The 27,593-nt window shown below is 38.8% G+C and overlaps 1 protein-coding gene across 1 annotated transcript in view; it reads right to left on the bottom strand.

Moving 5' to 3' along the window:
* tsnax (translin-associated factor X) overlaps nt 1-27,336 on the bottom strand; it is a 35,861-nt gene extending 8,525 nt beyond the window's left edge. The window contains exons 1-5 of the mRNA XM_061960819.1: nt 26,981-27,336; nt 26,590-26,676; nt 26,392-26,506; nt 20,301-20,431; nt 7-116 (exon numbers count right to left, since the gene is read on the bottom strand). Of these exons, the coding sequence (XP_061816803.1) occupies nt 7-116; nt 20,301-20,431; nt 26,392-26,506; nt 26,590-26,676; nt 26,981-26,996 (459 nt within the window). The 5' untranslated portion in view covers nt 26,997-27,336. The remainder of the gene's footprint in view (nt 1-6; nt 117-20,300; nt 20,432-26,391; nt 26,507-26,589; nt 26,677-26,980) is intronic.
* Nucleotides 27,337-27,593: the final 257 nt, after the last annotated feature.

The following is a 27,593-nucleotide window of genomic DNA, read 5'->3' as shown; positions in this document are numbered from 1 at the left end:
ATATACCTTGTCTCCTGTCATGAACACCAGTCTGGCGTTGATCTGCTCCAGACTGATGAGGCTGCGATGACGGATGTAGTGCTGGAAGGAGGCAGCTTCCACATACTCCTGGATTCCTGATGCATATAAGCCACATAAAAATAAATCACTCACTGCTATGCAATAGCATACGAAGCTGCTGCATCGCCTGGCATAATATTGTCAGTGATACAATGTGGCACTGGATTTACACAAAACGCGGAAAAAAACCCGTAAAAAAAAGACAAAAAGCTAGAATGCATATCAAGCCAAGTGTGTGTAAACACTACAGGCTATCTGCAGCGTATAGATCACAGATCAGATAATGATTCAAACCTGTTTCCTGCCACTGTCTTTTGATTGAACAACAGTAGCCATTTTTTTGTGGCAGGCTGAGATGACCCCTCATTTGTTTTCTGGCGCTGTGTAAACAACAATCAAATAATCACAGGACGGAAGACTTTTTGTCTGAAGTTTACTTTTGGAGCGGCAATTGAACTTCAAAGAGCTGCTATCTCACTCCAGCTAACTGCACAGCCAGTACAAGGATGTGCTTCGCCTCTTTTTCGCTCATACTTGCTCTGCGCTCCCTTTATTTGGGTTTCACAAGATATTGCGGCTGAAACATACTCAAATTAGATTTTTTTTTTGCACTGAATCACCATGCAAGAAGGTGAAACAAATCGCCATATTTTCATGGGACAGTTTCCGAGAAAAACAGTTAAATGTGACAATAATTAAAAAAGCATTAAGTCATTGATGGTGGAAATAATTTAGTAATGTCCGTTTACTTGCATGTAATGTATTTTAAAACCCCAAAGCAGTTATTTGAAAAGTGCTTCTGTGGCTTTTTCTCTCCAAATGTTGGCTACTGTGACAATAATTTCCAAAGCCACACTTTACATGTTTTTCTTAACTTCATCTAATGTATACAATAAAATATTCTTTATTTGTCTCGCTAGTAGTTATATTAACATGCAAGATTGGAGAAATGTGCAAAGATTAGGGGATTACGCACACCTGATATGCGACCAAAAAAATAACAATTACAGACATTTAAAAAACAATAGAAGCCATTTGAAGGAACATTTATCATCCCATGAATATGTTGCTATTTTAATGTAGAAGGAAATAAAATGACAAACATGACTTTCATTTGTCAAAGCAAAATGTATTGCTACGTTACACTTAGTTTATTTATCACACCCCACATGGCTGGCGATTCACATTAGTCGCATATTGTGGTCTTGACCCGTGTATGTTTGCAAATCTTCCAGTTAAGTTAAAGTTAAAGAACCAATGATTCTCACACACACACACTAGGTGTGGTGAAATTTGTCCTCTGCATTTGACCCATCCGCTTGTTCACCCCCTGGGAGGTGAGGGTAGCAGTGAGCAGCAGGGTGGCCGCGCCCGGGAATCATTTTTGGTGATTTAACCCCCAATTCCAACTCTTGATACTGAGTGCCAAGCAGGGAGGTAATGGGTCCCATTTTTCTAGTCTTTGGTATGACTCGGCCAGGGTTTGAACTCACAATCTACCGATCTCAGGGCGGACACTCTAACCACAAGGCCACTGAGCAGGTTGCAACTTTGTAATCAAATTTTAACAATAAGATGTTGAGAGTGATTGGGTGAAATAAAAGCTTCCTTCTCTGTAAACGTAATCCTGTTGGTAGGTAATTGAAAGTGGGTATTGGGTGGGTAGTTTTGAAATTATTTAAAGCCCGAGCAGGCAAAGTGCCTGTGAAGGCCCTGTTAAAACTGCAATGTTTATTATTATTATTATTCTCCCACTTTGGGCGCATTTTTGAGGCACTCAGCAAATGACCGGTAGAGGTCTAATTGGATATTTTAGAAGTTTCGAAACTAAACTTCAAAATTTGGCTCAATACGTCCCCTTTTAAGTTGGAAAAATTGAGCCTTTGGTCCCAGAATCACATATCTACAAAAAAACACCAGAGACGTCCTTCATGACAGGACACACGTAAAAGTATCAAGAACCCATATCTGAAAACGAAAAGGAAGTCGGCCATCTTGGTTTCCGTCTGTCATTTTTCGGCAACACAAAGGGGTCGTACTTTAACAAACTCCTCCTAGGGACTTTGACCAAATAAGTTGCGGTTAGAATTACAGACACTATACATGTCGGTGATGATAAGCAATTTTTGCCTACACCAAAAGATGTGGGCGTGGCACTTCGCCAAAACTTGGCTCCGATGGTTTTTTGTCATTTTTGGACAAAAGTATAGGGTCGTACTTTACCGAACTCATCCTAGGTACTTTCACCGATTCAGTCACGGTTAAAATTACAGGTTCTACACATAGAGGTGATGATAAATTGCGAACAGATTTTTCCTACGCCATGACATGTGGGCGTGGCCTGGTGCCAAATTTGGCTCCGACGGCTTTTGGCCTTTTTACACAAAACGTTAGAAACCAAGCTCCACAAACTCCATATGCTCCATTCTTCCCAAAATATTTGATTGTGGATCACGGTAATGGGTGGGTTGCAACTGCATTACTGCAGTGGTGCCAACATCGCCCCCTTCTGGTGGAAAATTATAACAGCCATAACTTCCTTCAACATGCTCCGATTTTTCTGAACTTTAGGTGTGGCGAAATTTTGATGGTGGGTCGGGGTGTTGACTGGGACACAAATGCATTACTACTGCGCCACTTGTATCGCCCCCTTGTAGTGAAAAATCACATCTGTCATAACTTCCATCCACATGCTCCAATCCTCCTGGAAATGTTATAGTGGGTCGGGGTGTTAGGTGGGACCTAACGGCATGAATACTGCAGCGCCTTTGTCACCCCCTTGTGGTGAAAAATTATAACCATCATAACTTCCTAACACATGGTCCAATTTTCCTGAAATGTTGATGGTGGGTCAGGGTGTTGAGTGGGACACAACTGCATTACTATTGTTGCACCTTTATCGCCCCCTTGTTGTGCAAAATTATAACTGTCACAACCTTCTGCCACATGCTCCAATCTTCCTGAATTATTTTTGGTAGGTTGGCATGTTGGGTGGGAAGAAACTGCATATTTACTACCGCGCGTTTATCACCCTCTATTTGTGAAAAACTCTCATAAATTCCGTCCACAAGCTCCAATCTTCCCAAATTTTTTTTGGTGGGTCGGGGAGTTGAGTGGCACCAAACAGCGCTAACACTGCAGAGCCTTTATCACCCCCTTGTGGAGAAAAATTATAACTATCATAACTTCCTTCCACATGCTTGAATTGTTTTGGGTGGGTCAGGGTGTTAGGTGGAAGCAACTGCATAACCACTACGGCGCCTTTACCACCCCCAAACTCTCATAACTGCTACACATGCTCTAATTTTCTCGAAATGTTTTATGGCGGGTCGGAGTGTTGGGTGTGACCTAACGTCATGTGTACTGCAGCGCATTTTTTGCCTCCTTGTGGTCCAAAATAATCCTTACACATGCTCTGATCTTCCTGAAACTTTTGATAGCAGGTCGGGGCGTCGAGTGGGACTTGACCGCAAGCGTGCGTGCCAGCTGACTCGCATAAACACTGCGGTGCATAGGTGGCGGGGCCCGTTCAACACTCCTCGCAGCTTTAATATTATTAATATTATCATTATTCTTGCACTGCTTTGGACACCTTTTTGAGGCCCTTAACATGCAAGAAAAGTCCCCACATTTTGCAGGCGCGTCAATTATGGCAAAAAACTTTATATTTTGAGGGTCCTGAAAATGAAACTTCAAAATCTGCTCTCTAAGGCCTCCTTTAAAATGAGAAAAAATTAGCCCCGCCTACCAATTTCACATATCGAAACGAAAATCGCTGGAGACGTCTATCATGACGGGACGCACAAAAGTCTCAAGAACCCATACCTATCTTGGTTTCCATCGGCCATTTTTCGGCAGCAAAAAGGGGTCGTACTTTAACAAACTCCTCCTCGGCACTTAGACCAAACGAGTCGTGGTTAACATTACAGACACTACACATATAGTTGATGATAAATTGCGAACACTTGGCTCTAGGGCTGAAACGACGCGTCGACGTAGTCGACGTCATCGGTTACGTAAATACGTCGATGACGTTTTGTTCGTCGACGCGTCGCATATTTACGTCACACTACCGTCATGGCGGAGCGCAAAGCAGACGATGCGAGCGGTGCGAGCGAGGGGAAAAAAGCACGCCAAAAGTCGTCAAAAGTGTGGGAGTATTTCAATAAACGGCCTAAGAAGAAACGCTACTTTTACTCCGCTACTTTTATCTACATTCAGCTCGCTACTCGCTACTAATTTTTATCGATCTGTTAATGCACGTTTTGTTTGTTTTGGTCTGTCAGACAGACCTTCAAAATGCCTGCCTTACTGGTGACGTTTGACTCCGTTCCACCAATCAGATGCAGTCACTGGTGACGTTGGACCAATCAAACAGAGCCAGGGGTCACATGACCTGACTGGCTCCGAGCTAACTTCGGGTGTTACCATTTAGTGGTCAATTGTACGGAATATGTACTGTACTGTGCAATCTACTAATAAAAGTTCCAATCAATCAATCAAAAGTGTGAAGGAAAAAAGACCCTTTTTTTATTTCAACCGTAAAGACTGACTGCACAGTTCCTGTCTTCCCAATAAAAGTCCCGCTCCATCGCGCCTGCGCTTTCAAAATAAGAGTCTCCGAAAGCCAGCGCAAACAAGCTAGCAAGCTACGGAGTTTGCCGCCAATGTATTTCTTGTAAAGGGTATAAAAACGAATATGGAAGGTGGACAAATAAGATGCCAAATAACAACCACTTTCATGTGGTATTAGACAGAAAGGAGGAACTTTTTTTCTCCTCCATTTGAAAACGTGGACGTTACCAGCACTGCTTCCTGATTACAATCAATGCAAGTCATCAGAATCAGGTAATACACCAACTTATATTCTTGTCTTCATGAAAGAAAGGAATCTATATGTTAAACATGCATGTATAATTATTAAAACACCTTTAACATGTAAACAAAAACGGCAAAATAAATAAATATAAATTATATACTGTATATATCAATGTATGTATATATATATATATATATATATATATATATATATATATATATGTGTGTGTGTGTGTGTGTGTGTGTGTGTGTGTGTGTGTGTGTGTGTGTGTGTGTATATATATATATAAATATATATATATATATATATATATATATATATATATATATATATGATATGTGTGTGTATGTTACTCAGTACTTGAGTAGTTTTTTCACACCATACTTTTTACTTTTACTCAAGTAAATATTTGGGTGACTACTCCTTACTTTTACTTGAGTAATAAATCTCTAAAGTAACAGTACTCTTACTTGAGTACAATTTCTGGCTACTCTACCCACCTCTGCTAATAATGTTGTTGTATGCACACTGTGTCGAGCGGAAATGGCCTATCATAGCAGCACAACGGCAGCGTTCTTGCCATCACCATCAACTAGTCAATCGTCCGCGTGAGTATACGTTGTCATCATTACACAAAAACATGAATGTGTCATTTGTATCTGCGTTGTAAATTCATAAACTAAAGCACCGTTTCGCTCTGAGAGGAGCGTTTGGCGTGCCTGTTCAGTGTTTACAAAGACGCGCTCCTCTTTAACGCTAACGTTAATTAGTTGTGCAAATACCTTTTACAACATTAACAATAACGTATACTATGTACAAACGAACAATTAACTTTCACTTTAATCATACTATCATTGTTGTGTTATTAAGCAAAATAAGCAAAAGTTTTACTTTTGTTGAAATGTTTACACTGTTGTTACAGAATATTTCGTTTTGCACTTTTTTGTATTGGATGTTTATCTTTATTTTTGCACATTTTAGCAAATAAGCAATACTTTTACTTTTGTTGAAATGTTTACACTGTTGTTACAGAATATTTCCGTTTTGCACTTTTTTGAATTGGATGTTTATCTTTATTTTTGCACATTTTAAAGCAAAATAAGCAATACTTTTACTTTTGAAATGCTTATACTATTGCAGAATATTAAGATTTGCACTGGATGTTTACTTTTATATTTGCACATTAAAAGCAAATAAGCTACTTTTAATTTTGTTAAATGTTTACATTGTTACAGAATATTTTGTCATGTTGTTGTCAATGTTGACTGAGTGGCCATACTTTTTTTTTTGTAAATAAAAGCCATGCCTTTTGAAAAAACTGGCCTACATTTATTTTTTCATCTTCATTTTAAATAAAAAAAATAATCGGTAAAAGGAAAAATAATCTATAGATTAATCGAAAAAAAAATCTATAGATTAACCGATTAATCGAAAAAATAATCTATAGATTAATCGATAGAAAAATAATCGTTAGCTGCAGCCTTGGCTCCAATGTTTTTTTTGCCATTTTTCGACGAAAAAAAGGGGTCATACTTTAGCAAACTCCTCTTAGGGACTTTGACCGATTAAGTCCTGGTTAAAATTAGAGGTGATGATAAATTGCAAACAGATTTTGCTTACGCCATAAAATGTGGGCATGGCCTGGAGCCAAAATTGGCTCTGATGGCTTTTGGCCTTTCTACATGAAACGCTAAAAACAAAGTTCCACAAAGTCAGTTTTTCATCCTAACTGGCATAAATGATGATGATGACACCCTGAAGTGCCCGATGGGTCAGTACTAGGGATGTCCCGATCCAGGTTTTTGCACTTCCGATCCGATACCGATATTGTTTTTGCACTTCCGATCCGATACCGATACTGACCGATACTGGCCTATTCGAGCATGTATTAAAGTTTAAAGTTATTTAGCCTACTTAGTTGTCAGAATCATGTTGAAAAGGGTTTTAGTACTCTTGATAACAACTAGCCAGCTGAATTAGGTGAGTTTGAATAATACACAATGGTTGGTAACAAGAAACTGACATGTTTATTCAAGGATAAACACAAAATAGACTAAATTATACATGACAAACAGAAATGGCATCATTGAACTAGGGCTGGGCGATATGGCCTTTTTTTAATATTGCGATATTTTAAGGCCATATTGCGATACACGATATATATCTCGATATTTTGCCTTAGCCTTGAATGAACACTTGATGCTTATAATCACAGCAGTATGATGACTCTATGTGTCTACATTAAAACATTCTTCTTCATACTGCATTAATATATGCTACTTTTAAACTTTCATGCAGAGAAGTATATCACAACTAAAAAAATCACTATTTTTTTCATACGGTGTTTATCTGGAAATGTTTGCCTCGGCATTCTGATGGTGTGGGCGTGTGGCACCGAATGGAGATAAGCGTCTCGACAGACGTTACAATATTTGAACAATGATGACGAAAACTGTTTTCTCTCTCGTGTCCGTGTGTCGAAAATTGTTATGCGCTTATTTTTTTATTTGATTTTGTGCGTGGCATAGATTTGCCGTGCGCAGAGGACGTTTGAGCAGTGCGCAATTTATGGCGTCACATTAATGCCAAAAATCCAAGCGCATAAAAACTGTTATCGCGCGCTGATTCTCCACTTCGCACGCAAAAGGGTGTCGCGCGCGCGGTGCCTTTCTGCGCGCGCGCCGTCTCAGTCTGTACGCTCTCTGTGTACTCCTGGCATCTCTCCTCGCGCTGTCATGTTTCTTTTTGGCACTTTGGGGGCGGGTATGCTTAGACGGCCCCTCCTTGCTGATTGGCTCTGAGCATTTTTCATATGACCAATGATTCTCCAGCGTAGCAACGTTGTAGCCATCTTACCTCGGACAGCGAGCCTCAATCATTACATTGATGTCAATGGTACATGTACTAATTAAATTACCATAACTTGCTCGATTTTCGACCAATTTACAAACGGTTTGCCTTGTTACAAATCTTATTACATGTAGATATGACACAGGATGCTGTACCTGTTGAAATTACCTCTTTCGCTTTAAAAAAAAAAGACTTAATTGTGCAACATAGTTGTGTAGGGTCAGTGTTAGTCAGTTCTCTGATTATTTTAAACTGTTTCAGAATACATTATTAAAAGGCTATTTTTAACATTTCAAAAACAAAATTCAAATATTATTTCATTACTTTTATGGCTGAATCAAAAGAAATTCCATAAATTAGAAAACAAATGTTCAAGAAGAAGTGAAATTATGAAATAATGTTATGGTTGGATGTTATTGCTGGTGGACCAGTTCTGGCTGAAAGATGTGATTATGGTGTTTGTTGTCTTATTATTTATTTGGGTCACATTTTGTATTACCCTGTATTGTGTTTATGTGGTATGAAATAACCTTCATCAGCGCGCGACATTTTTTTATCCACTTCTTCCTCCGTAAATCTTGATACATATTGACGATGACCCGCCCTGCTATACTTCTGATTGGCTCTGAGCATTTTTCGCCTGACCAATCAGAAAGAAGGGGCCGTCTAAGCATACCCGCCCCCAAAGTGCCAAAACGAAACATGACAGTGCACAGACCGAGACGGTGCAAAAAGGCATCACGCGCGCGCAAAAGGGTGTCGCGCGCGCGCACGAAGCGGAGAATCAGCGCGCGATAACAGCTTTTATGCGCTCGGATTTTTGGCACTAATGTGACGCCATAGCAATTGCACAGGCGCGCACGGCTGCGCTAGCACCACAGCTAACGTTAGCCATGCTGCTACCTCTCTGCTGGGAGAGGGCGTATACGTATGTGACGTATGACGTGACGTGTGTCGTGACAGTATGTGACGTGTGTAAGAAGGTGCGCTTGCTGTCTGTGAGAAGAAGAGACAGTAAAGAGTGAGAAGAGCCTGTCGTGTAATGCTAGCAGCTAAAAGCAACTGTGTAAGAATCCACAGACGTGTGGATGTGTTGAAGGTGAGCTGGAAAATGCGGAACGGAAAAAACGGAGCAGCAGAAAAGTGGAATGTATTATTTAATTCGGTGCGTTGGAAAACACGGACCGGAGTTTTTTTTTTAACTGGATCTGGATCGGCATTTTCCCATGCTTTGCCGATACGCATTTTTTTGCAAATATCGGCGGCCGATCCGATCCAAATATCGGATCGGGACATCCCTAGTCAGTACCTGTTCAAATCTATTTGTAGTAGGCGGGGCCTGGCAGCAAAGTCTGCCCCATGCCATCACCATTCGAACTGCCATTTCTGCACTTTCGGTGATCAAAGACCTATACAAAATGATGTCAATGATAAATTGTTGCAGTCTACTTCTTCTTATGACGGGATATGGGCGTGGCATCGCGCCAAACTTTGATCTAATGGCTGGCCATAAAACACGAAACATAATAACTCTGCTCCACAAGTTCAGATCTTCGTCATAATTTGTACAAATGTTGATGGTATCCTGAAATGCCCGATGGGTCAGAACTTGTTCATAGCTATTCGAAGTGGGTGGAGCCTGACGGCGAATTCTGTCCCACACCATTACCAACCAAACTGTCATTACTTCATTTTAGATGATTGGTTCTTCACCCAAACTGACATGAGGTTTTAAAGTCGGGGTCTGATCATGCCTTGATTTCAACATCACTCTACCAGCGCCCCCTTGTGGTGAAAAATGATAACTGTTGTAACTTCCTTCCATATGCTCCAATCTTCCTGAAATTTCTGATGGTGGCTTATGGTAATAGGTGGAAGGCAACTGCATTGCTGCAGTGGTGCCAAAATCGCCCCCTTGTGGTGGAAAATTATAACAGTCATAACTTCCTTCGACATGCTCCGATTTTCCTGAACTTTTTGATGGCGTTGTGGTGAAGGGTAAATTGCATGACAACTGTGGCGCATTTATTTATTTACTCCCTGGTGGTGAAAACGTATAACTCTCACAACTTCTGTCAACATTCTCCAATCTTCCGGAATTTTTTTATGGTTGGTCGGGGTGTTGTGTGGGATGCATCTGCATACAGTAACTACTGCGGAGCCTTTATCACACCTTAGTGGTGAAAAAGTATAACTCTAATAACTTCTGTCCACATTCTCCAATCTTCCCACATTTTCTATGGTGGGTCGAGGTGTTGCGCGGGACCTAACAGTTTGACTACTGCAGGGCCTTTTTTGCCCCATTGTGGTAAGAAATTATAACACTCATAACGTCCATCCACATGCTCCAAACTTCCCTAAAATGTTTATGGTAGGTCAGGCTGTTGTGTGGGAGGCTACAGCATAACTACTACGACACCTTTATCGCCCCCCCCAAGTTGTGAAAAATTATAACTCACACAACTTCTGTCCACATGCTCCAATCTTTCCGAATTTTTTTACGGTGGGTCAGGATGTTGGGTGGGACCTAACAGCATAAATACTGCAACGCCTTTATCGCCCCCTAGTGGTGAAAAGTATCACTCTTATAACTTTCGTCCACATTGTCCAATCTTCCCGAAATGTTTTATGGTGGGTCCAGGTGTCGGGTGGGACCTAACAGCATGACTACTACAGTGCCTTTGTTGCCCCTTATTGTAAGAAATTAAAACGGCCATAAAGTCTGTCCACATGCTCCAATCTTCCCAAATGTTTTTATGGTGGGTCGGGGAGTTGTGTGGGACACTTACGCACAACTACTATGGCACCTTTATTGGTCCGTCGTGATGAAAAATTATAACTCTCATAACTTCAGTCCACATGCTCCAATCTTCCCAAAAATGTTTATGGTGGGTCAGGCTGTTTAGTAGGACACAACTACTACGGCACCTTTATCGATCTCTACAGGTGAAAAATGACAACTCTCATAACTTCAGTCCACCTGCTCAAATCTTAAACTTTTTTATGGTGGGCCGGGGTGTTCGGTGGGACCTAACAGCATGAATACTGCAATGGCATTTATTGTCCCATTGTGGTGAAGATTATAACTCACACAACATCCTTCCACATGCTCCAATCTTACCAAATTTTCTGATGGTGGGTCAGGGTGTTTGGTGGGACGCAAATGCATTACTACTAGAGGTGAAGAATTATAACTCTCATAACTTCCTTACACATGCTCTGATCTTCCAGAAAGTTTTGATGGCCGGTCGGGTTGTCGGGTGGGACTTGACCGCAAGCGTCATGCGCGCCGGCGGACTCGCATGAACCCCACGGCGCAAGGTGGGCGAGGAACTGTTCAAAGCTGCTTGCAGCTTTAATTATTGTTTTTTGTAATTGTGTACTGTACTTTGTATATTATATTTCGATGTAAATATTAGGTGTGGGTCCCTATCTATAAGCTCTACGCTTCCAGGGATTCCCTTTTTACAAAATTGACTCTGATATTAACAAAACAAATAATACTGTAATGTAATGATCACGTTTGTAAAATAAATTTTAAAAAAAATGTTTTTTTAAATTGTCCATTCTAAATTGCACTATTGAACTGTGAATAAGATATATTGTAATACTTATGTAGCGTTTAAATACATAAAAACAACACTTTTGCAGTTAAAATAAATCTTCAAATGTAGAAAAAATAAACAAAACAGTGTTGTGAGCATCTGAAGGATTAACTCCACTAAAGTGTTTTGATTTTGCTTTGCTTTTTTATATTTCTTTGTGATGCCACCCAACAGAGTGAGTAATGGCAAAATAGAAAAGTGTAACAACAACCATAGAGACGGAAATTTAACTCGTTATGCTACAGGATATGTTTTGGCTGCTTACTACAATATGAGCAATACTATTAATCAACTTCAAAAATGACTTTTACTGATCCGATCTGAATGTAAATGCAAACAATCCAATCGTTTGTAACAAATACCAATGTTTTGTACAGGGAGGTAAGGTATACAAAACATCTGTAAGATAGATCAACACAAATGACAGAGCGCTAAAATGTATGAAAACATTAATACAATTGTAAAATTATTGTCCTCACAGAGTGTGTTTAAATAGCATAAAAGTAATAGCACATTAAAAACCTGTATGCCTTTTGCTGTTACACATCTGTCCGGCATGTCAAAAGTTGAATAGGATTACTTTATTTTAGTTTCATTATCCATCCATCCATACATCTATCCATCCATCTTCTACCGCTTGTCCTGTTCGGGGTCGTTATATAGTGGTTAATTTCTCTTTGAGACTTTGATGTTAAAACGTCACCTAAAACTAGGGATGTCCCAATCCGGTATAGAAAATCGAACTATATCGGTTTACATCTAAAATCTACGATATCAACGCTTCAATAGAAGCAGTACTTGTGCAAAGCAGGACAGCCAGTTAACATCTAAATGTCCTCTACCTCTAATAAGCATACAAGGTTGGTCTTTTTTTAGTGAAGCCATTTATAAAAGGTAAACATGGGAGGCTATAGCTACTAGGAGCAAGCAGCTAAGCACACGAGCTAAGCATATAGAGTAATCGAACAATGTTGCAGTCTAAAACACCACATTTGTAATCATAAACAAGTATCAAATAATTATAGTTTCATATTATTTACACATTCAAAGTCTCCAAGGCAGAGAGGCATATATGAAACTATTCAGCAACAAACGTGTCTGCATCATTCAACTTACTGCATCATGAGCTAAACGTAATGACTTACTGTGGCCACTAGGTGTCGGTAAAAACGATTACCACTCTACTTTGGGCGGCGTGGCGCAGTGTAAGAGTGGCCGTGCGCGACCCGAGGGTCCCTGGTTCAATCCCCACCTAGTACCAACCTCGTCATGTCCGTTGTGTCCTGAGCAAGACACTTCACCCTTGCTCCTGATGGGTGCTGGTTAGCGCTTTGCATGGCAGCTCCCTCCATCGGTGTGTGAATGTGTGTGTGAATGGGTAAATGTGGAAGTAGTGTCAAAGCGCTTTGAGTACCTTGAAGGTAGAAAAGCGCTATACAAGTACAACCCATTTATCATTTATCATTTATTTACTTCAACTTAAAGACAACATATGTCCATTGCAGACAGTTAATAATAAATAGGTTAGTGTTTTTCAAATGTAACATTGTTCTCTGAGTAATTTTACTTGATCAAACAATTTTCTAACATTCCAGACTATAAAATAATAAATGTATGTATTCTTTGTGCTGATATTATATTTCATCAATATCGGTATTGGCCAATAATCAAGGCTCCATTATCGATATCGTATCAGAAGTAAAGAAGTTGTTTAGAACACCCCTACCTAAAACATTCCTATTTAACACTCCAGTAAATACATATTTTATGATGGTGGCAGTGTGAACTTGAAATTAATTCAAGAGATTGTTAAGGTTTAAATACACATTATTTTTTATGGGAAAATTGTTTTAAAAAAAGTTAATCAGCATCCCAGAACTGATTGTGTTTTCTTTGAAGGTTCCTCTCCTAGTCCTGAGTTCCATCTTCCACTTAAATTCAACTTGTAGGAATGGAACTTGTTTGTAACCCGAGGACTGCCTTTATTGTTGTATTACTAATAAGCTTGCTGTATCAAAACCACTAAAAATAACTTAACTGCCCGTAGCTGTGACACTGTTTTGGAGAGTTAGACATAATCTGATGTGGACAGGATGTGACAAGAGACGGTTATATAGCTGACAGGTGTATTTTATTTCTGCCAGGAAACTACTCCTAATATTTATTCTGATTAAACTGCAGCATTACCTCTGATAACTCAGACACGTAAACTGAGATAAAGACTCAGTCGGGGCTTTTAGACACAATGTATTGCATAACACTCTGCATACAGTATATGTTTGACTGGCAGAGTGGCTCAGTTTGGAAAATCCCCACTACTTGTGTATGCACTGTCTTGGTCTAAAACGTGCTTATCATAGTGCAGCACTGACCTGTTATCAGCAGCAATTATATTCAGATTTTGCCCTCAATATATTTAATGGCTCTTCTATGAGACAAGTGGAGTCCATGACCAGATTAGCTGCAAATCATGTGTCGGGAGCTCTAATAAAGATTTTTTTTTTTTAAACGGAGAGGAAAAACAGGTCTAATTGGTGGGAACTGCCACTGGTCACGTCGCAGAGGATGCAGCATTGATTCCAGAGTGACTACAATCTAAAAATGACTTCCCCCCATGAGCTAGATAACAGCTCACCATAGCTCCCAGAAACAGTTTGCCTCCAAATTCTGCAGACATTTTGGCTGCGCTAAACAAGAACTGATAGTGATGCAAGTGGAAAAACAATTTTATCAGAGGGTGTTCCTGTTTTAAATGCAATCCTGAAACCAATGTCACGCTCTCACAATCAGTCAACACCATCCAATTAGAGCAAAGTATGGATACTGGGGTCATAGTCTTGAAGTGTAATTAAAGAGATGTCATGTTCTTTTGAGAGAGCTTGATTTTAGTTCAGTAATGAATCAATAGGCACACAAACAGGCTACGCCACCTGCAAAACTCCTGTTAAGTATGTGAATGTCATTCAGTTGATATAAAATATACATAGAATGTGCTGTATATGTGTCCAATAATTTGGCCTTGCTTTACATTTATTTATTTTTTGCTAATCATCATGTTGGCATGGTGGTAACAGCATTTAGCTCAAAGGTAAACTTTACAGATACAGTGGCAGATGTACTTAAGAACATGACTCTCCATGTTTGCATGGATACTTCATACATATACATATATATATATATATATATATATATATATACACACACACACACATATCTATATATATAGATATATATATAGATATATATATATGTATGTGTGGGGAAAAATCACAAGACTACTTCATCTCTACAGGCCTGTTTCATGAGGGGTTCCCTCAATCATCAGGAGATATATATATATATATATATAGATATATATATATATATATATATATATATATATATATATATACACACACACACACACAGGACTGTACAGTACTGTATATGCTAGTTATGACAATACTGAGAGCAAATTCAAATAACATGAGATAATAGTAGAGTATTTAGACTGTAATATCAATAATGCAAATATTGCCTGCAGTGTTTCCAAATAGATTTATCCTACACTGTTTAGTAGACGTGGGAATCTCTGGGCATCTCACGATTCGATTCTATTTGATGCTTTTAAATGTCATTTAAACAAATGTAATGCCCATGTCCGGCTGCAGACAGTTCTTATATATATTCAATGGCTTACAATTAGGGCTGGGCGATATATCGAATATACTTGATATATCCCGTGTTTGTCTCTGTGCGATATAGAAAATGACTATATCGTGATATTCGAGTATACATTCTCACGCAGTTGCTTTTAGCTGCAGGCATTACACTACAGGCTCTTCTCACTCTTTCTTGTCTCTCCTTCTCACAGAGACATAAAACAAGCACAACTTCTTACATACGTCACATACTGTCACGCGTGCAACGTCATACACCCTCGCGGAGCAGACAGGTAGCGGCATAGTAACGTTAGCTGTGGTGCGAGTGGTAATACAAGAGAAAGAAGGTGCGAATCTGGTAACAAATGAAGGAATAATTAATTCCCAAGAAAAACAGCAGGGAGTCCATCGTCTGGCGGTGGTTTGGCTTCAAGCGGGTAGATGGTGAACAAGTATGCGGCAAAAGCGTTGCTACAAAAAGTAGCAGCACTGCTAATGTGTAGCATCATTTGAAAAGTCACCCGCTAGAGAATGAAGAGTGCTTGAAACTCTGCATGTCAACATCTCCGTTCGGTGCCACACCCACAAAATGCCCAAGCAACCATTTCCACATCAACACCGTATGAAAAAAAATAGTTAACAACAGAAGGAGATAACGTCCGCAGTAACCTACCACATAGCGAAGGACATACACTATTTGATTTCCTATTATGCAGCTCATTTTTATTTGAGAGTTATTGACATATCTTGTGTGACATCATGCACAAAAGTGCACTTTGTTTTAAACTATTGTAGTAGTGTTCTGTACCAAACGTGCACTTTAATTTAGTGTTGTTTTGATAAGTCATCTTAGTGATATCATGCAGAAAAGTGCACTAATAGCTTGTTTTAAAATGTCTCTGACAATCTTGCACGTTGTTTTGGAAATTACATGAATTTTTGTGCCACTGCTTAATAACTGTTTAATTAATACAGTTTTGGTAAATTGACTTAGTTGTGGTTTCCCTCTCTGCATGAAGGTTTAAAATTAGCATATATTAAGGCAGTATGAACAACAATGTTTTAATGTAGACACATAGAATCATCATACTGGTGTGATTATATGCATCAAGTGTTAATTCAAGGCTAAGGCAAAATATCGAGATATATATTGTGTATCGTAACATGGCCTAAAAATATCGAGATATTAATAAAAGGCCATATTGCCCAGCCCTACTTACAATTGTCTGTATAGACAAAATTGATTGATTAATTGAAATTGTTCACAGGATGTACCATTCCAAGCATGCAGTGCTCGGTGTTCATTAGCCGTAGTTAGCGAATTAAGAGGTTCTGCCTGTCAATCATCCCGCTGTACTTCAAATCAAAATGATTAAACATTTATACAATCAAAATAATTGTGAATAACGATTTTTTTTTTTACCATCAATTGCATAGGCCTGTGTACTGGAGGCCAGCCAGTGTGGCTATGTCACTTGGCCATGTGAACGTTGGTAGACCTCATTTGCTGACAACTTTAAGAGCAGTGCTGGATATCGGTTAGAAAGCTCAGGCTTTTAGCTCAGTCGCTAGCACGCTGCACCCTCATTCAAAGACCCCAGGTTTGAGTCCCAAGCTCACCAGAAGCAGGGGCTTAACCAGGCGGATTGCACCAGAGCAAATAACAAATTTTGCTGGACAATAAATTGTCCCAAAAATTGTTGCCGATAAATACCAGCATTATTTTGTGACCAAATTAAAGACTAATGTAGTCATACTATATAATAATTGATAATAACAGTGCAAGTAACTTTTTGAAACGCAATAAACACATGTGTAATTACTGTAGTATGTTTTTACTACTGTAATTGGAACATAAATCACTTAATTATCCAACATAAGTAAACAAAAGCTTCACATCAGCATTCACAAATGATGACTAAGAAAAACATGAAGGTCATGAAAACTTCCCACACTCTAAAAGACATTATGTTAAAGACAATTTCCATCAAAGACAAAATAAAAACAAACTTTATTATGATGCTTATTTTTTTTTTTTTTTTTTTTCTTTTGTTGTACCATGCACATTTTTCTTTTGTTTATTTCTTACTTGTGAAAGTTTTATTTCAATTTCTTAATTACTGTATGAAAATTATTGAGAATAATCATTTCTATGTACATATTGTGACAAAATGTTTAAAAACATGTTTACTTGTATGTAAGTCTGGGCCGATAACAAATTTTGCTCGAAGATATATTGACACACAAATTATTGCAGATAAACGATATTATTGCCATTATTTTTTGAGACTAAATTAACCACTGATGACAATACATTATATTAATGGAAGCATACCCTTTCAAATGCAATTACCTTGTATTTCTTGTATATTTCAACATTGTAATTGAAATGTAAACATTTAAATACTAAGTTAAATTAAAGCTGCAAGCAGCGTTGGTCGGGCCCGCGTATTTAGCAGGTGCTAGTCCTAAGTGTCCCAATACTTTTGTCCAGTGGTAGTCATAAGTGTCCCAATACTTTTGTCTACTTTTAGTCTGAAGTGTCCCAAGACTTTTGTCTAGTGTACCTACCTTGTCTGCATTGTGTGGGCATGTAGGTGCTTCCTGCTTTTAAGCAGCCATCTTACAAAAACAGGAGCGCAGCAGCATCAGCGTAGCGGTTCTTTGAAGGCTCATAAAATCAAAACCGGAGCAGTTATAAAAAAAGCGCTTCTGTTGTTGTAATCACAAGTGGGAGTTACAGGCAGTTTTGTCATTTTTCTTCTTCCGAGGAGCAGTTTTTTCTCCGTTTTATTCAAAAATTGCTGCAGAGCGCAATTTTTAAATTTGGGGTTAGGTTTTTTTATTAGATAGCAATTTCTGCCAGTCCTGATGTGTGTGTTCAGTTTGGTGAGTTTTGAAGCATGTTAAGGGGGTCAAATTGCAGCTCAAAGAGGCAAAAGTGACTGTTTTTAGTACTTTTTTGTCTTGAAGGGGGAATTGCCAACTTCCTGTTGATTTTAGCCCGAGGATATACAATTGTGAAATGTAGATCTAAGTCAGACCTACATAAAGGTTTTTGTTTTATGTCTCTCCGACCTTCCTAGTGGGAGTTACAGGCAGCGTAGTGTTTTCTTCTTCCTAGGGGGCGCTAGAGCGCAATTTTGAGTTTTGGGGTTTGGTTTTTTTATTAAAAGGCAATTTTCGCAGGTCCTGATGTGTGGGTCAAATATGGTGAGTTTTGAAGCATGTTAAGTGGGTCAAATTAGTGCTCAAAGAGGCGGCGGAAGAAGAAAGAAAGAAAGAAAGAATAATAAAACCTTACAAATACAATAGGTCCTTATGTCCCATTGCATAAGGACTCCCTTCGGGAGTCCTTTTGCAATGGGCCATTGCGGGCCCTAATAAAACAAACAAATAATAAAAATATAATATACTCTGCCTGTAAGCAAAACTTTTAACTTGAAAAAAAAAAAATCACAACCAAAATCCATAAAATAGGTTCTGTCTCTGTTAGGAAATACAAATACACAAATACAAATACACACGACCAAAACAATAAACAAAATGGCTAAATAAAGTAAAGTTGACCAAAATGATCACGTTATCATTATCATGGTATTGTTGAATGTGCTCAAAAAGTACTCATACACACTAAAATCTTTCAACCAAGATGTATTTAAAAAAAATAACAAACAGACAATATACTTTCTTGGCAGAAGAAACATTAAATATTGTTCTGGCTTCATAAGAGCCATATTAATTTTATTTGTGTTTAAATATGTTAATCTTCTTTTGTAATTTATAAAGGGTGATCAGTTGTTTCACGTCCGGTTTATGTGACGTCACTTGAGTTCAATTCCTGTTGAACAGAGTTCGTATGTGTCCGTCTGTTTCTTAACTTCACACGGTTGAGTTGTCGCTTAGTTGTTTAAACACTAATGTAAGTTTGTACAAGTTTAGATCGGGGAATGACGTTTTGTCATGGGGAAAGATGTTAATGTCTGTTGTTTACATGTTAGCATTTAAGCTAGCTGGAAAACTAGCGCAAGTCAGTCCGCCCATATCAAAGTGCAGTTATGAATGACGGTTCTGTGATCATTTCAATTCAATACGGTAATACTAACCATCGAGAGTTTTAAATCGGTTATCATTACTACCATTTATTTGTAGTACAAATGCCCGCAGCAGCAGAAACCAAAGCAAAAGAATGACCGTTCTTGCAGACCGTCTCGCTTGCCAAACACGGACGTTAATTAAAAAAACAAAAACTTTGATATGAACCTAAGAGCCGCGGCTCCGCCTCGCTTCACAAAGAGTCAAAACACTTGATAATGGATAAAAAAAAATCCTCCCCCTTCTTTTCATTCCGCTAGGTCACAAACGCGTGCAGCTGCTGAAACGGTTGAAAAGCGTGAATCCTCTTGAAGCATGCACATGGTGATTTATCGACGCTGGAAAATTTACCGACTTAATTTTCATTTATCGTCGGTTAATTAACATTTCAAATATTGGCCCAGGCCTACTTGTATGGATCGGATGTTTTAAATTGTATGTATCATATTGTTATTGAAATAAAGTTAGAAGAAAAGAGCTGTGATTGGTCACGTTGATACGACATCATTTCCGGGGTTCGCACAGCCCATCTTTGCAAACGTCTACTCCTGCGGTTTCGTTGTGTCGAAATGATTCGTTCCAACACCAACATTAAAGCGAGTGTCGTTTCAGATGCCATTGTTTAATACAACCACTACGACACACAGGAAGCTCTCTCTCTCTAGATAGTCAACACGAGTTGTGGTTGCTTACACAGGAAAACATGTGGAAAAGGATTGTAAGTAGATCCCACCTGCTCGTACCGAAACAGAAATTGTTGGTGACTGAAAAGAGGCCCACTCTGTTCAAGTAATTCAACTGTCAAATAAATGTGTTAAGGTGCTGCTAGTGATGCACAGACTGAGACCTTTTGTATCCAGTTTGAAAGCCAGGGCCAAAAAAAAGTCGCCCAAAGTTATTAAGTTCATTTTTATTCATCGTTCGATTTATTGACTTACTGACTATCAGCCCAGGCCTACAATTGTATTAATTTTAATGCCTCTGGACATTGAATTTAATGCTTTTAATGCTATTTAAGGTCTTAATTTTTGCAAAATCCATTTAATTACTTTTTATGCTTTTTGATGACCCGCAGAAACCCTGCTTTTAAAAATGTTGAACTTTAATCTGCACACATCAATTAATTTGTCTCTTAAATTAATCATTTCCATGATTTCTCTCATGCACAAATATTCCCTGATATAGAATAATGTTTGTGAACAAGGCCTGCAGTGTTAAAGTCAAACTTACCTGCAGTGAATGCTCTGTGAAACTGAAAGATATCCTCTCCTTTCAGCTCTTCAGCAATTTGACCAATTTTCTGTCTCACGCCATCCAGTTTCCCATCTGCCTCATTCAAAACCACCTCGACATCTGGAACACTTTTAATCCAAAAAAAAAAGACCACAATAAGAACGGATACACACAAAGAACAAATAACAAATTTCCATTATCGTGCATCCCGAGTTCACACTTGTAGTCCATTACTTCAGTCCAGACTAAAAATGAAAAAAGTATAGTTGGTGGTCATTTAAGCGTGGTTTGGTTTGCGTTGCATGTTTGCCAGCGGCCAAAGTAATGCCTATAATTATTCACATGCACAAAATCGCACCTCAATTGGACTGTTTGTGTGTAGTGTATATTGTCCATTCTCACACACCCAAAACAACATGACGTCATCTGGTCACATACCGTATTTTTCGGACTATAAGTCACAGTTTTTTTCATAGTTTGCCCGGGGGTGCGACTTATACTCAGGAGCGACTTATGTGTGAAATTATTAACACATTACCGTAAAATATCAAATAATATTATTTAGCTCATTCACGTAAGAGACTAGACGTATAAGATTTCATCGGATTTAGCGATTAGGAGTGACAGATTGTTTGGTAAACGTATAGCATGTTCTATATGTTATAGTTATTTGAATGACTCTTACTATAATATGTAACGTTAACATACCAGGCACGTTCTCAGTTGGTTATTTATACGTCATTGAACGTACACTTATTCAGCCTGTTGTTCACTATTCTTTATTTATTGTAAATTGCCTTTCAAATGTCTATTCTTAGTGTTGGGTTTTATCAAATAAATTTCCCCAAAAAATGCGACTTACACTCCAGTGCGACTTATATATGTTTTTTTTCCTTCTTAATTAGGCATTTTCGGCCGGTGCGACTTATACTCCGGAGTGACTTATAGTCCGAAAAATACGATATGCATTTTCGGCCGGTGCGACTTATACTCCGGAGCGACTTATAGTCCGAAAAATACGGGACTGTAAATGCATAAAATTCCTTTCTATGGCAGATTATTTTTTTACCAGCCTACATTTCAACAGCTACATCATTTTCTAAATCTTAAGAAATGTTTTACCTTTAACAGAGCCCACACATAAAAGGCAAAAAGAATCTGTCATTTAGCAGTTTTCGGCCCTGACAACCCTAACAGAAAACAAGACCTCAACGGCTGAACAGGCAATTGTGAGGGTGGATGAAGGCTGCAACAGACTATAGAAGTGCCGTTTGTCTTGGTTCTCCATGCCACGGAGTCCACTTCTTAATCTGCCAAGTGCTGTGTGTTTTTGACGAAGCGCAACTTCAGACACATTTTTTTTTTAAATCACGCGCAGGAGTCCATCACCTCATCTCATTTAGGGACGAAGGACCCCTATCTTCTAACAGAAGAGGAGCCAGAAAGCAAAGCAAGCAAGATGACTCTATAGTTTTAGTAAGTGGATAAATGCAGACCTTTTCATTGTACGTGCATCACATCTTGGTGATGTACAGAGCGACTGATTTAGTGATCGCTTTGGGTGTTGTGTTCCATTCTCATCATACATAGTACCTTGTGTAAATGATTCCACCACAGTAAACTGTCTTTTAATGGGAGTTTGTTTGTTATTGCGGTCTTGTTCGCCTCATAAAGAGCTGCATTTTTTGCACTCGACTGGAGGGGTGTGTTTTAGATGCAGGAATAATGTAAGTTTGTTGTGCTGCTGCCTTTTTAAACACACTTTGCAGCGTGCTGTCATTTGTTCCACACCTGTTGCTGCAAATATAATATACACTTTTCTTTTCTTTGGAACAAACGTCTCGCTCTCGTTTGCGTTAGCCATGTTTTGCTAAGTGGGTGAATCGACGCTAAGAAAATAAGGATTAGGGCGGGAGCTACGGAAGCTCCTGGGGGAAAAAAGGATGCCCGAGCAAAGGGAGAAAAAAATTAGATTTTTCATTTTTTTTAATCGTCTTTTACAAAAACTTGAATTTATTGATAAAATGTATGTATCGCCCAGGACTAAACAGATTTGATCTTTGTGTGTGGTATGCTACGATAAATATAAACAGAAAACAGCACACACATACTGACTCTGTCCTAACACCGAAATCTTGCGTGAACCAAAGTGATTTATAGGGGTAGGCAACTTGATCTAAATATCAATAGTATCGATATCAAGACAGATATTAAATTGAATCAATGCCGATCATAATAGAAGAGACATAAGAGAAGAGGGAAAGATGGTGGTTTAGGGATTATTTATGAAAGAAAATCTCAAACTAAAAAAGAAAAGACTGTAGAAAAAGTCATGGAGATTGCGTGGACACAGACTTTATCATTTACCCTGCGAGTTAGAGGGGATTATGTTCTCAATAAAGTAGTGAAGTGAATTATATCTATATAGCGCTTTTCTCTAGTGACTCAAAGCGCTTTATATAGTGAAGTAGCTTTTATTAGCTTCAAATTGGTTAGGTTTTGTATTCACACAGCAATGACTCGGGAGGCGTTACTGTCCCCACAGACATGAAGAGTTTCGGTCGTAAATATGTTTAAAACTTTACCATTGTCAGTCCGTTGGGAGACAATTATCGGGACAATTCACTCTCAACAAATCTCAGACCACAGGCCAATTTTTTAATTGGGCGTTTGCCGTCTTTGGTCGGAAGGGGGAAAATCGAGACAAAAACAGCCCGATGTTCTTTATGTGTGTACTCATCTCTAGAAGTAACACAGACAATATATATCATACAAAGATGTCAGAAAGGTTCCTGTGTTTCAGACTGATGACTGATGATTCATGATTTTCAATCAGCTTTCCGTTGAGTGTTGCTATGGGTGGTGGGATGAGATCTGTTCAAATTTAAATATAATGATGCTTCTCGTGTAAGACAAAATATGTCTCTAATCACAGAGCAGAAGCCTAGCCCACTTTCCAATTCTCACACTGGGGTAAAAACATAGCTGAGGTTTTACAAAAAACTGTCACTGACTTATAGCTTAGAAGACAAAACATGGCATTGGTATTGCGACTAATCATGCACGGAATATGGAAGTGGGATTGAAAATGCACATTAAGAGCTTTGCACAATATAGGGCTTGTGTGATGTGGGAACGCATTGCATTGTGGGTCTTGCTGGACTCTGAATCGCTTATTTACATGGCTGAATACTAGACTGCTTAAGTTTTGTTTTTTTCTTTAACAAGTTCAAAACATGGCACAAACATGCACCATCATTAACTGCCACTATCGTAGTCACGATCGCTTCAGGAAAAAAAGGATTTGGTGAGATTTTTGTCATTTCCAGCGTGAAAGCAAAGCCAAAGGGAGTCGGGTTATGAATCTAATAAAGAGACAGCGAAAAGCCTGGAAAACAGCGTTGAGATGATCAAACATGACTTTTGGCGCAATCACCTGGTACATGTTGGTGTGTTCACAGCATTTTAAGACTGGTACGTTAGAATCATAGCATGTTTTATTCAGTTACCCACGTAGCTTTTAGTAGGCTGTTAGCTTTAGCCAAGCAGCGAGCTGCGGGTGACAAACAACGTACAGTATTTTGGAAGTAAGCATGTTGTCTGTTTACTTTTAGTCTTGGGTAAAATATGAATGAGTATAATTTTCGGAGAAGTGGCAAAGTAATGAAAATATCTAAAAGTTATAATTGACGTTGACGATAGATCAGTGGTTCTCAACCTTGTTGGAGGTACCGAACCCCACCAGTTTCATAAGCGCATTCACCGAACCCTTCTTTAGTGAAAAATAAAATGTTTTTTTTTTTCAAATTCAAGACAAAGTTATGTTTTTGGTAACACTTTAGTATGGGAAACATATTCTAAGTAACAAAGACTTAATTTAGAGTTATTTGGACACTAGGGGAACATATTCTAAGTAATAAAGACTTAATTTAGAGTTATTTGGTTAGGGTTAGGGTCAGGGTTAGAGGGTTAGGGTTATAATAAGGCCATGCCGAATAAGGCATTAATAAGTACTTAATAATGACTAGTTAAGAGCCAATATGTTACTAATTTGCATGTTAATAAGCAACTAATTAATGGTGAATATGTTCCCCATACTAAAGTGTTACCATGCTTTTTTTACTAGTGCATAAAATGAACTGTGCATGAACATCACCTTGTTCAAACAACAAAACCAACACAGTGCATACACTCACAACAAATTACACACCTGCAAACCAGTCAGCTGTTGCCGTATCCGTAATACGCCGATAGGGAGAAGTTTGTATTTACACGATGAGTCGGGTGTGTTTTGACCTCCGCCGAACCCCTGAGGCCGACTCACCGAATCCCTAGGGTTCGATCGAACCCAGGTTAAGAACCACTGCGATAGATGTACAAGTTTGGCTACGACAGTGGCGGAAGCTTACTCAAATCTCTTTTCCATTGGATTTACTCTTATGGATCAATTACCAATTTTACTTATTTTTCCGAGGTAGCGAGCCTTGGGATTAAGGTACGGTTTGTCTCAGTGCGGTCCCTTGATTTTTTATTTCGTTACATTCATTTTATTCCAGTTTTGTACTCTCTCTCACATTACAGCGGGCACAGTACAGCCTTGTAAACAAAACCTACATCCAGCAAAAATGGCTAACCAGCACCCACAATGCATTGCGAAATCATGTGACCTTTCGAGCCCAATATACTGTAAACAGTGCTGGTGAGACGTGTGGCTGCTTTTTTTCATTGGAGTTCAACAACTATCAAGGTTGTTGAATGAAAAAGTGAACGTTGTGATGCATATGTGAAATCAATGCAACGCCGTATGAGCAAAATACATAAATATTACATGTTGTTATGAATGTGCCTGTTACTACATTACATATACATAGATTAAACGTTGAAGGAAGTGTTTGGATGTTTTTTAAGCGCTCTATAGGCTCTATTATAAGCGGACTTAGAGTGCATCAAAAATAAAAACAGTCGTGGTCAAAAGTTTACATAAACTTGTGAAGGAGATAATGTCATGGCTGTTTTGAGTTTCCAATCATTTCTACAACTCTTTATTTTTTATGATAGAGTGATTGGAGCACATACTTGTTGGTCACAAAAAACATTCATGAAGTTTGGTTCTTTTTGAATTTATTATGGGTCTACTGAAAATGTGACCAAATCTGCTAGGTCAAAAGTATACATACAGCAATGTTAATATTTGGTTACATGTCCCTTGGCAAGTTTCACTGCAATAAGGCGCTTTTAGTAGCCATCCACAAGCTTCTGGTTGAATTTTTCACCACTCCTCTTGACAAAATTGGTGCAGTTCAGCTCAATTTGTTGGTTTTCTGACATGGACTTGTTTCTTCAGCAATGTCCACATGTTCTCAATGGGGTTAAAAGTCAGGACTTTGGGAAGGCCATTCTAAAACCTTAATTCTAGCCTGATTTAGCCATTCCTTTACCACTTTTGACATGTGTTTGGGGTCATTGTCCTGTTGGAACAAACAACTGCGCCCAAGACCCAACCTCCAGGCAGATGATTTTAGGTTGTCCTGAAGAATTTGGAGGTAATCCTCCTTTTTAATTGTCCCATTTACTCTCTGTAAAGCACCAGTTCCATTGGCAGCAAACCGGGCCCAGAGCATAATACTACCACCATCATGCTTGACGGCATCACCTTTTCTCCTCCAAACATATTGCTGGGTATTGTGGCCAAACAACTAAATGTTTCTGACCTTCTGACCTTCATCCTTCATTCAGCAGATTTGGTCACATTTTCAGTAGACCCATAATAAATTCATAAAAGAACCAAACTTCATGAATGTTTTCTGTGACCAACAAGTATATGCTCCAATCACTCTATCACAAAAAAATAAAAGTTGTAGAAGTTATTGGAAACTCAAGACAGCCATGACATTATGTTCTTTAGAAGTGTATGTAAACTTTTGACCACGACTGTATGTGTTATGGTCTAACATAAGGATTGTGAAGTATAAGCAGAACTCCACAAAAGTGCAGTTCCCCTTTAACCAGATAAAAAAATGTGTGACCGCACTCTTTATCTTCTTTCCAACTTCAGCTCGACTGACAAAAACATTTTCGATGTACACACCTTGTCACTCTGTGCAAAAGAAAAATTGTCCTCTTGCTCTCAATGGTGACGTCTCGACTGAGCTTGACAAGGCGTTCGTATTTGTCGTGTTTGGTGTCAAGCTCCTTCTGGAAGACTTCAAAAAAGAAAGGCATGTAAAAAAAAAACGGCACTTGTTCCAGGTGAAATGTGTCATCCATATAAAGAGGATGCAGCTACCTTTGAAGGCGGCAAGGACAGGCGACGACAAATCGGCACTTTGCTGAAGATGAGCTCCATCACTCTTTTTCTGTGGACGCCCTTCAACTGTAAATGGAACAGAAAAGGGACATATGATGCTGCGACATAGTAAGGGTATTTTAAACGATTCTCAGAGTTTCCATGTGCTGTGAAACATTGTATCACAGAAGTCACCAATTAATTTATTGCAGCTTTGGTCTTTGGGGAGATGCATGATCCCAGAAAATGTTGATGTTATTGAGATAATGGGCTTTTGTCGTCATTTGTGTATAGGGTTAACATATAAGGACTAGAAAACACTTAAATCAATGAAAATTAGAACAATTATTATGGACGTGAAACAGCCGTGAATGTCAAACTCTGAACCTACCTTCTTGTTTTTTCATACCGTCGGCGTTGCTGTACACTAAAAACTAGTCAATGTTTCTTTTCGAGCAGTTTAAGTAATAGAAACAAGTGAAATTATTCAGTGTGATCACACATACTAGCGCTGGTACTAGCTAGCACCCTCGATAGCTTGACGGGCTGGAGGACGGGGGGGAGGGCTTAACTCGAGCGCCTGAACAATTCGTTCGACTTTTATCTAAAATGAATATTCACTAGCTGTACTATAAATACGTGAAAATAAATATATTGCAGTTTCACTGGGAATTAATAATGTGTGTCTTTCTGTTCAGGCAGTCCGACCGTCTCGTTTGTTTGTTGTTCAAGGGCTTTTGCGACGTTTTCTTGCGTAAGCGGAAGTGTGTAGAGAGGTGCATTGTGGGAAATGTAGTCATTCATGAAAAGTAGGGAAGCTTTTTTTTTTATCGACAGTTGTTTTGTTTGTGCTCTCTTCGGTGACAAAATACAAAACACATTTTTTCTAATTAATGTGATATGGAGAAGAATACTAACACTTCTAAGAAGATCACATTCAAACTCCGAGAACAAATGTAAACATTTCAGCTCCTGGTGGTGAATTATTGAAACCTCATTTCAAA

The sequence above is a fragment of the Nerophis lumbriciformis genome, linkage group LG02 (genome assembly GCF_033978685.3).
Source record: "Nerophis lumbriciformis linkage group LG02, RoL_Nlum_v2.1, whole genome shotgun sequence".
Lineage (NCBI taxonomy): Eukaryota > Metazoa > Chordata > Actinopteri > Syngnathiformes > Syngnathidae > Nerophis > Nerophis lumbriciformis.
The sequence above is the reverse complement of the archived record's forward strand: the minus strand, read 5'-3'. Positions and strand labels throughout refer to the sequence as shown.